Genomic DNA, 11,763 nt, shown 5'->3' on the forward strand with positions numbered 1-11,763 from the left:
AAGCATTAAAAAAAGTGTTATCACGAGCTCTATTGAGAAAATAATTTTTTAGTGAAGCAATTTGATTGTGTTGTAGAATTTCTAGATTTGAAAAACCCCTACCACCATTTTCGCGTGGTAAATTAAATCTTTCAATAGCAGATTTGGGGTGATGTTTACAAAATTTTGCAAAGAGAACTCTAGTTTGAATATTTATATTCTGTAAATTAGTTTTGGACCATTTTATAACACCAAAAGAATAGGTCAACAATGGAACAGCATATGTATTAACTGCTTTAATTAAATTATTACCGTTTAATTTTGATTTTAAAATAGATTTAATTCTTAAATAAAATTGTTTTTCTAAATTTTCTTTTATAATTGAATCTTGAATAATACCTAAATATTTATAAAATTCTCCTTTATTTAAATTTTTAATGATTTCTCCTTCTTTAGTTATATATTCAAAATTTTCGTAATGACCACGACATATTGACTGCGTTTTACACTTATCAATACCAAAACTCATGCCAATATCATTTGAGAAATTTTCAGTTATTGTTAGTATTGTTATTATTATTAACGGTAATATAATGTAAACACATATTGGGTGATTCAAAATGACTGATTTCCCTCTAACTAGATTACTCAGTGCGGTCAAGTAAGTGCAAGTGCACGACTTTTCAACCGCGTCAGTGTCCCCGAGCCGGGAACGATTAGACATCTATCACCGATACCCACAGTGTATCGTGAGGAAGTTCCTTAACATTGACACAGAACATAATAAAACACAACAAAGTCAAAATGTGGAGGCGAGACGCCGGTAATTATGTTAATTAGCACTGCACTATTACTTGGTAGTAATATCCGGAATAGTGTATGTACCCGGCAAAATTGCCGTGCCGCCGGGTGGTGGAGGGTTAGAATAATGACACTAATATTAATTTATTTGTCAATTTTCTATTGAACATAAAATAAACAAACATGTAATGTACTCAAATTTTATAGTAACAGAAATCAGTGACAAATATCCGGAAGCTTGTTGAGCTTCCCTACCGAAATAGGAATTTGTTTTTCCACGATCCTCTAATAAATATTATGTTCATATAAATAAGAATATCATACTGTAAAAAGATGTCCAATGGTCCAAAAGAAAACATAATTTTTTGAAATGAGTACACAACAATACCACTAAGACAAATTAAAAAAATAATAGTTTTCTTGTCCAGTTCTTAAACAAGGCAACTTAAAATTATTTGGCTATTACAAAAACATAAAATACCATAACTGAAAAACTACTCCCATTAAAGGTAAAAGAGGCTCCGACGACTGCCGTAGATGTAAGATTTAAATAGATTTTTTACACATTTTGTAAAATAATCCATTCTTATTCTCTAACAAACGAGATGGTCTGTCAAACTCAACAATACCGCCCTTGTCCAAAACAATGACTTTGTCATATTCCAAAACGTAATCTAACTTATGCGTTATTATAATGACTGTGCAACCTGCTAACTCTTCTAGTACTATCTTATGTATCATTTTTTCAGTTTTTTGGTCCACACTTGCCGTCACCTCATCCATAATCACAATTTTACTTTTGCGCACAATCGCTCTTGCCAAACAGAGAAGTTGCTTTTGACCCAGGCTTAAGTTCGAGTCCATAGTACTAATTTTGTTGTCCAAACTAGAAAATGGTATGTCCAAATTGACCGCCTTAAGTGCATCCCAGATTTCAGCATCTGTATATTTTCCGGTGAAATCAATGTTTTCTCGGACTGTTCCCGTGAACAAAGCTGGATCCTGAGAAATTACAGACACATTCGACCTGAGTGTTTCTAAAGGAAGAGTTGTGATGTCGACTCCGTCTATAAATATTTTTCCTTCAAACTTGTGCAATCGCAGAATCGTGGAAATTATCGACGATTTTCCAGCAGCTGTTCTACCCACAATGGCGATTGTTTCTTGAGACTCCATTGTACAATTTAAATTATGCAAGACATAATTGTCGGAGTCGTAGGTAAGGTAAACATTGCTCAATTTTATTTCTCCTCTCTGTGGCCAACCATCAACCAAAACACCATCTTTGTGTTCTTGAGTCTGTTCAGTGTATTCTAGTATTCGTCCGACTGACGTCACTTCAGTTTCCATCCTGCTACCTGTGCGAAATGCAATGTCAATAGATTTCCTGAAGAGAACAACTTGTGAAAGCACAAGACCAACATGTGCGGCGGAGATATCTACAAGATAAGAGGCAAATAAATTTCAATAAATTATTTTTTTTTATACCAGTGTCAACGATCAAGAATTGTAGAAGTATGGCAGATGTAAAGAATATACAGTAAACGTGGACGATGAATACAAGAGCTCTAAACCAACATAAGTAGAGATAAGAAGCAGAAGTGTAGACATTCTGGTGGCTGTCAAATTCATCGATTAGAACATTTTCTACTTTGGCGCATCGTATTGTTGGCAGTCCTTCAGCGGTGGCATTTACATGACCAATGAATGAACTGCGAGCTAAAATTTGATGATAATAAATAGTAAATTCTGCAATGAGTACTGTTACGTTTTAAATCGAAAGTTTTGTGCCAGATCGAGCATTTACCTCCAACAGCGTGTAGTAGAGAGCACTAGCGCATTTCAAAATGATTTTTTTTTACCGCATACGCTACGTTTTTTCCAATACGAGAGGCCGAAGGGTGCACAAGTGCGAGACAACACGGTTCCAAAAGGGAGTACTATCCAGTAATGGCGAGGCCGAAAGGAACTTCCCCGCGCGTCAGAAGACGGTTCGAAGGACCACACCGTTTAAAGAGTTCACTTGATGAACCGCGCGCCCAGGGCTAATTAGTAATTACACTCCACGTCTAGCTTCCGGTTAGGTAAGAGATATCGGCACACGAGGTTTACTCATTTCCAGATCAAGTAGTACCTCGGGTTAATTCACGAATACGCGTTTCGGTTGACGGTAATCTGATTGGCAGCAGTCTATCCGCATCAGCAAGTACTCCACCGGGGTACGGGAGACCTCGCTGTCAAGGAGACATCTACGGAACACGCTGATCCAGCCTTGTTACTCCACACAGAGCAGTTCATGTATGAGAGCGCTTCTTCTGCCAGAACAGTTTCTTCTGACGGACCAGTTCTTTCGCCAGAGAGCTCATTCACCGGCTTTTTTTTTATTTTATATACATATTATTATACAGTGAGTTTATTTTAAGACTGGCCATGTTAACTTTTGTCCTCATGAAAATATTGAACCCAGTTTTGTAGTCAAGTTGTGGGATATGATAATGTATTGAAACAATTTCAATTTAATAACCAGAAGCAAGGAAAAAGCTAGCAAAAAGACGTTTTTTGAATTCCGTTTGCTTCAATTTTAAACTTTCAGTAGACTAAAATTTCACCTGACATTTGTAATTTTGATATGCAATTGATTGTGTAATTGCTTAACTGCCTATGGAGACGATTTTGATCATTTCATTGAAGTAAAGAATCTTGTTATAACATAAATAATGAATCTATCGTTATTAAAGTAATGTTCAGACTATTTCTTGGCTTTATGCAAATAACATTTTGTTTGTAAATTGTCTATTACAATCATTTAGATATCACAAAATGAAGTAAATGTCTAGATAATATTATTGTTTAATCTAAAAACAGCGCTAGGCTTTGTAATTTTCACAAAAATAAAAGTTAATAGAGGGTTGAAAAATTAGCATGTAAAACCCTATGGCCAGTCTTAAAAAAAACTCACTGTATATTTATTTATCAACGAGCATCAACATTCAATTTATACAGGGTTATAAATGATTGTCTCATTGCAGTTGGCGTGGAAACCATGCAAATTTTGGATGTGCCGGCAGCCTCCCAACATGAGACAGACTAGTAGACAGATTTCCGGCGGTAAAAGATACCGCCAATATCGCCACCTATCGGCAATATTAGTCTGACTCATGTTATGAGGCTTGCGGTACATTCACGCCACCAACGCCAACTGCGATGGGACAATCATTTATAATAAATAACCCTGTATTTGTAAATAAGTATAGGAGAATTATTGTCGAGCATCAGTCTTCATCACTCTCTCCCTCGGGTACGCGTTCCTGTGACCCTGTCATCGGACGTGTCTGGTCGCGACGCGAATGCCCGTCGTTGATTTATTTCGACCGCCGGGCGGGTTGAAATAGTATTTATGAAATAAATTAACGTTGCAGTACTCACTTGAAAGTTCTAATTGTTTCAGAATTCTTCCAATTCTAAGAAAGAATATAATTGTTGCAATGGGAAATATACAAAATATTGAACACATTGTAAGGAATATTAGATTTACCGATCCCATTAGAATCATTACTCCAATTGTATCTGCAAATGCCTAAATTCATTTTATTAAAAACAATATTATGTAAGTTCTCACTTCCAAAACCATGTACATTGAATAAGGTAGTCTTTCGTCAACGTATACAAGATCTTCTGAAAATCTGTTCAAAATATTACCAATATAGTGACAACTAAAAAATCCCATGGAAGCATTCACTATTCTTTCAAATAATAAACTGTGGAAACTTATTGAAGCCTTTCTGGCAAGTAGATAAAATATGACAGATCTTAAGAACGACATTAATGCTACTGTTACTGAAATAATTGGAAATAAATAAATCATCTGGTAACGGTTTCGCATTGAATTTTTGTAACTGTCACTATCAGTATCATTGTAAATTGTGTAATTTAAAATTCGCTGCTCAGTATTGATCCTGGAATTGGTTTCTATAATTTGTTTCAAATTTGATGGTTCATCTTACCAATTATTTTCTAATTTTCGTAAACCACTTTTCGAAATAACAACCACACCAAATACAATGCAAATAAAAGCAAACATAACAGATCCACCACCATGTGCTATCAGTTTCCTATAATTCTTCAAGTTTATCGTTTCCGGCATTAATTTTTCTTCATATATGTTGCTTTCAACTGTTTTTTCTGAAAGCAAATATGTAGTTTCATTAACATCTTCTTCAACGACACTATCCTCTTCTTTACATTCGTCTTCGCTCCAAACGAGCCCTAGATTTTGAAGTTCTTGTTGAATCAAGGTTGAGGATAAATTTTTACTGAATTTTGCTGTTTGATCATTTAAAACATTTACATTATCTGCTTGATCAATATGTTTTGGGTTCTGAGTGACCAGAACGACCAATTTATCTTTCAAAAACTGTTTAATGCATTTGTTAAAAATATACTCAGCAACAAGTACATCTAAATTAGCTAAGCAATCGTCCAATAAATAAATTTCACTATCTCGATAAACAGCACGTGCTAAGTTTATTCTACTTTGTTGGCCTTTGCTTAAATTAACTCCTCTGTCAGCTACGATAAAACCATCACCTTCAGGGAGAGATTGTAAATCGTGCAGAAGAGCACACACTTGGAGTACCTGCAGATATCGGTCTTCATTATACTTTGCCCCAAATAAAATATTTTGCTTAATTGTGGAGGCAAAAAGCCAAGGTTGTTGAGAGCCATAAGAGATTCTGCCATTGACGTTCACCACTCCCGAAACTGATTGATACTCCCCTAGTATGACTTGCAAGAGCAAAGTTTTTCCACTTGCAGTAGAACCAGTTATGACAGTCAGTCCATTATCAATTTCACAGTTGACATCTTTTAATATTTTATGGTCTCTGGAGAACACATCTAAGTTTGATAAAATGATTTTGACTGGAAGGTTCTCTTCATTCTTGTGTTTAGATGGCGAATCTGCATCTATAGTTCTAAGAACTTTTCCAATTCTTCTAAGTACTGCTGTTAACTTTATCATTTCGTGCATACCTCGGGGAATTACTATTTTAAAAGCGTTAGCCAATGATTGCATACTGGTAATCAAAAAGAAAATAGTCTCAACTTTGATTTGATTTCCTAGCCATATGGAGCTGGTTATAAAAATGTAAGTCGATGCGTTCAGCAAGGTTTCCGAAATGGTAAATTTAGCAAAAAGCAGTAAGTATATTTTGTAAATAAGGAAAACTTCTTCTCTAAAATTGTGAGAAAATAAATACTGACTGCGACTTCATTCTAGCAATCTGGGAAAAGTAATAATTCAGTAGAACTAGAGAACTAGTGCCGACCAAACAATTGGTGAGAATGGAGAGATTTTATCAAAATATGTACAATCTACTCACCTTCTAACTTTAGAAATTTTTTTCCGATAACTATCGCCCCAAATATAGTACTTTATAGTTGTAATGGCATCTAACATTTCCTTCGTTGCCTGATACCTGAGGTCTGTTCTCTTTAAAGTTTTGACTTTCATTGAGGCCAGTATTTTAGCCAAAGCCACTACAAAAGAAATTTAAAAAAATATATACCTAAACTGTTATCTTTTTTTACCTTGAATTGAGATGATGACGCAAAATAAACCCACTAAAATGGCAACTAAAGGGCCGATTTCCATATAAACTACATAGCACGTAACTAAAAACCGAAGAAAATCGCACCACAAATAAGTTGTGTAGAATACATAAATATCAAATTCGTTGACATCTCTAGTGATTAAAGTGATTATTTTGCCGACCGATATAGTGTCAAGTTGAGATAAGTTCATTTTTAAGACTTTTTTGTAAATCATGGATGTTAAACCTGTTCGCATTTTGACTCCAAGCGCTTCAAGCTTCAGGGCAAAATTATCTCTATACAAACGATCTATAAATTCAATAATCACAAAAGCACCCCCCAAAAACCATGCTTGATTTTTGTTAAAGTTGTTGTGATTATTGGTAAAATAGGATATAAAATTCCTTACAATTTTTGGTCGTACAATTCTGCAAACGATAAGGATTATTAACTTGTAAAAATATTTCTAGAATTACAACGTTATTGTTATTGGAATGACTTGAGTAATTGCGAGCAGCAGATATTCTTTTCCGAAACATCTCCGTAAAATTTTAAACATTGATGGATCATTTAGAAGCCTCTGCTTATTCCAGTTTGTTTCTAGTTTATCTCCCAATATTTTAGACTTAAAGGATGGAAGCACTTCGTAAATATCTGCTTCATTTTTCACTCTTCTTCTGAAGATATTTCTCATGTGGCTAGGTTTTAAGAACATTTTTGTAGTTGTCATTAAAAAGAAAGTTTCACTTACATGAACAAGAATTTTAAAAGGAAATTCGTTGTTTCTTCCGGGTTAACCGGTCTTTGTTTTGTTTTAACGTGATCCATTATCTAACATTTAACTAACAATGCTGTGTGACAACACTCAAATATTTTGAAACTTAAATGTCCTTGACTTTTATTTTGTTGTCTAACAAGCATTAAACCATGATAACATACGATAAAAATGTTTTAATTAGGTATGTTTTAAAATGAGGTGGTCATTTGGTGAATATAAACTGATCGAAAAAAGTTATGGATATTGCTAAATATTTAAGTTAACTTTATCAAAATGCATCAGTAAGTTTTTTAAGAAGAATTATTGAAATGTTTTTTTAATAAACGTTTTCACACATATAACGAGTTTTGACTTATGTCAAACTTTTTCTCTTCGTGGGATAGGTACGTTGTTAATTAGCGGCTAGACTAGGAACTAAGGGATGGGGTTGGTAATCTTGGGGAGTTGGCAACGCTGAGAGCGGAAATATAGCGGGAGTGAAGCTGTCTCTCGCGCGCGTGGTTGAAGGGGGGTAGGTCACTTTTGTCTGGTTTTTCCCGAGTCCCGAGTAGATATTTTGGGTCCCCGTGAGGAATCCGACGTTATAATCCACCCCGGGTAATTTATCCCACGTTCGTTGTCTTTTTTTTGGGACTAGGACCACGTGGTAAGGGTACGTTGTAGATATCATTTTGTTGCATGCTGTTTCTTTCGAGAAGCGCCCATTTGTTAATTTTAAGCGTTATCCCTAAGTTTTCCCCGGGGGGTTCATTTTCTTTAACAATCTGGTAATTTCAAAAATTAGTAGCCGCGGGCGTCCATTTTGTTTTGCTTTTACTAACATTTTCTAACGGCACTCGACCAGCCAGCAATTATTGTACCTATTCGTCATTTATGTTGCTTACCGATATTTGTGCCATTTAAGGCGTTTTTATTTTATCGTTATTTAACTTTGGGCTTTGTTCTCTTTTATTTGCCCATTGTTTAATGCTGCGTTTTGTTTGGCTTATTTTATCATTGTTTAATGTTACGCCTTGTTCGATTGAATTAAACTCGGGTTTTTTTTTTCTTTGTGTTGTTGCTAGATTTCGGAAAAGTTAAAGTAAAATGTTGTAAGTGCGCCCCTATGGCAGCTAGGTAACAATCAGGAAGTCGTGGGGTTGTTTAGTAAATTTCTGTGGAAGCTACGGTTATTTAGAGCCGTTAGCGGAAGCGGACCTAAGTCTTTGCGGGAGCGGCGTCGGGATGTTTTCGTGAAGCTTCCGTCGAGGTTATAGAGACTTCGGGGGTTTGTCGGGAAATGGTTGGTCGGGGACGGCGGACCTAGGTCTTTGCGGCTGCGGTCTAGGAATGCTAATCGTACGACCCCGAAACGCTCTGTCACTCTTGCTTAGTCGGTGAAATAGTCTGACGTTCATTAATACCCCGAATATAAACGTCGCTTGATTTCAAGATGATTCAGATTATTCCCCTCGCGGCCGAAAGTTTGTTACCTTCAGCTCTAAGCTCCCGTTGGCGTACCTTGACCGCGTAGTTCCAAATTAAACATTGTCTTTGTCATTAATCGAATTGTAAAATATGAGTAATACCTGAGATACGGTTTTTGAAGAGGGTTTTTCATCCGTCCCTGTCTGTAATAACTGCATTATAATTTGTTTACTTGTTTTGAAAGCTTTAACCTGTCATTTTGTCCGTCATGTACCCGTGTTCTGTTATTTTAAATATTGCTGCATTCATTTTGTCGTTTATCTTTGTAATGTACTCAACTAGTTAATTTCTTGTACTCCGTCAAACTTAATTTCTGTCCTTTGTATTCGTTTCATTTTTTTTTTAATCGAAGTTATTACAGGCATTTTTAATAAAAGGTATTTTGCGTCCCTCACATGTGTGTTTTATTTGCGGCACTCTTCCAACTGGAACCCTCATCGTTTGCATTCCGAACCTTTTTTCCGCCACAAGAAAGACACAACGTAGGGCTCCTCCGATTCGATGACGATCACGACCACATTTGTTACTGTTTTGCGCAGGTTCGAATATTTGGCGGAAAAAGTAATGTATTCAGATCATTACATCGTTAAACGAATTTGGACAAATAAGGGTTAATAATAATTTTTTTATGATACCATACTGTTAACCTGCTATAACAGTACTCTGTCGTCAATTAATATGTGTGTCATATCAGTCATGGCCGTTATTTATTAACGGTATTCCATATACAGGCTGACCCACAACTGCCTCCCCAGCGGAAATGTGCTAGTGGTAACAGCAATGGGAAAGCCATAAATTCAGAAAAAAGTAGGTATTTTGTTTTTCGTTTGGTAATATAGAGGTTTCAAAGTGACCAATTCCATTACCAATAATATTACAAAGGAAGTAGAAATTACTGGTGCCTTAAAATTTGAAAATTGTAATTTTAATGTAATTGCAGGAAGAGATAAATAAAATGTGAGTTCATGTCCGATTGTTTTTTTGTGATCCGCTTGAAGATAAGATGGTATATATGTATGATACGGTAACAGTGCAAAAAGGGTCAATGTGCACATCCACCGGCTTATTATGTGTACATTGACCAGCAGAACCGGTCAATGTGCGTAAATTATCTCTTATATGCACTTTGAACGGTAAATGTGTAACCAACGGTCGGACCGGGGTTAAACAGACAGGCTCGCTTTCAGCGAGGCCGCTGCTCTGCACAGCCCTTAAGTCACAACAGAGGCCCAGTGTTTGTTTTGTTTGAAGAGACCAAGACCATTCTTCGCTCTGACCAGAAAGCTCCCTTGTGGACATCTACCCAGACCTTGAATAGCTCTGCTCCGGAACGCTCCCCAGGTGGACAAGGCGGACCAAAGTCTTCTCCGTACAGTGTACTTACTTTTCATTGTTTGTTTGCCCGAATAAAGTTTGTGTTTCACCTACTGCGTTACATGGGATTCTAATCCTTCCTGAATAGTACAAACGCGTATCGGTCGACCCAATGTGAATCTCGAGTCAGTCAGAATCTCCACAAGTGACACTCCAAGAGGGACCTGCTACATTTAAATGTGGCGCCCAACGTGGGGCCCGATACGTGTAACCCGCTTCACAGTGCAATTTAATGGTTTAAAGAATAAACATTAATGAATCTTTTTTAGATAAACATTATCAATAGAGAGTGAATTTTATGCAAAATGGATATCGCTTATTTTTAATAGTTACGCAGTTTCCTTCATTTTTCAGACGAATGGCACTAAAAGTGACCTTGCTGCAAATCTGAGTCGTAGTTAAAAACCTGTTTAGGACCCCAACATAAGGGAGCCACACGGAAATGACGACACAAACTCTGCAATAAACAATTTATGCATCAACATTTTTTGATCATCCACTTCCACTTTTAATTTCTGGAATAATTTTTCGCAATTCATGAACAAAATGTTCTTGCACAAAATTTAAGCTTTCATTCGAAAACAATTACCTGAACAAGAAGTCTAGATTTGAAGTTTTTCTAAAGTTAAGCTGCCGAAAGTGAAAAACAATTTGGTTGCGGTGTGAATCAAAAATATAAACGAGCTCCCTATGGACGAAAGGGTGTTTTATACAGCATGTGGAAAAATGGTAAGTTACCTACGTTACGTTATTGTTTTTAATGGTTTTCGTAAAAATTTAAAATCATAATGAAGTCATATTAATTCAATTAGTGTTGATTATTGTTTTGTGTTTGAATATTTTAATTTAAGCTAATATCATAATGAAAAGTTCTAAATGTAATACATATTACGAAATTAATTTGATTTAGAATTTTAGGGCCAGTTTACAGAAGCGAAATTAAGTTAATCGTAATCAAATGCGAGATTAACTGAACACGTGATCAGAGTGAACCAATCGAAGTTTCGAATTCGCGCATTAAAATTTAATTCGCATTAAATATTTAATTCTCTTTCTATAAACTGTCTCTTAATGTTTTGAATGTTTAAATTATTTTAGATCATAATATGTGAACGAAAATTTTAAATCACGCAGCACATAATGAAAATTAGAAACCTTGAAGAAAACCAAACTTTTTCAAATATTGTTACGATAATCGTTATTTGGGGAAACCTCTAGAAAAAATGAACAAGAAGAATTCAATATTTCATTATGTAATCCTCTTGTCAAAGCCAAACTTCAAAATCCTGGTTTTAGGTAATTCGATATAGATACTTGCATATTTTGAATTAATAGTACATATTGCTGCATACTTCAAAGATTCAAAGGATTTGATTGCATATTTATGGGCATATTTTGACATTTTATACTGCATAAAATCCGCTCTCTAATTATCAATATTTGAGTGTCCAGTAAAACCTATAAGAACAATTCTCTTCATGTGGGAGTTTAAAATTATTGTCAAAAATTATTTGCCCAAATTTATGTAAACAACAACGACAAGCAAATGAACAAAAGATAATTTTAAATGTATGCAGCTAATGACAATGGGCCGTATCACGACACCATTATTAAAGTTGCCGATAACTAAAGTTGTGATTAAAATAAACATAAAACGATATAGATTTATGCAATTATAACGTGCCAGAAAGAGATGAATGCGTCACCATCCTAATTAGAGTCATGATTAAATTTAATAAGGGTGTCGTGATACGGCCCAATATCATTAATAA

General features: G+C 35.4%; 1 protein-coding gene across 1 annotated transcript; it reads right to left on the bottom strand.

The window, feature by feature from the left end:
- Positions 1-1,007: 1,007 nt before the first annotated feature.
- On the bottom strand, positions 1,008-7,261 carry LOC138131794 (ATP-binding cassette sub-family C member 4-like). The gene is made up of 9 exons (XM_069049001.1): positions 7,124-7,261; positions 6,852-7,070; positions 6,370-6,800; positions 6,162-6,318; positions 4,785-6,014; positions 4,400-4,736; positions 4,207-4,357; positions 2,269-2,499; positions 1,008-2,219 (listed from the first exon to the last, which is right to left on the bottom strand). The coding sequence occupies exons 1-9, from the start codon at positions 7,198-7,200 to the stop codon at positions 1,327-1,329; spliced, it is 3,726 nt and encodes a 1,241-aa protein (XP_068905102.1). The 5' UTR covers positions 7,201-7,261; the 3' UTR covers positions 1,008-1,326.
- Between the last annotated feature and the right edge of the window lie 4,502 nt (positions 7,262-11,763).

This window comes from Tenebrio molitor, chromosome 5 (assembly GCF_963966145.1).
Source record: "Tenebrio molitor chromosome 5, icTenMoli1.1, whole genome shotgun sequence".
Lineage (NCBI taxonomy): Eukaryota > Metazoa > Arthropoda > Insecta > Coleoptera > Tenebrionidae > Tenebrio > Tenebrio molitor.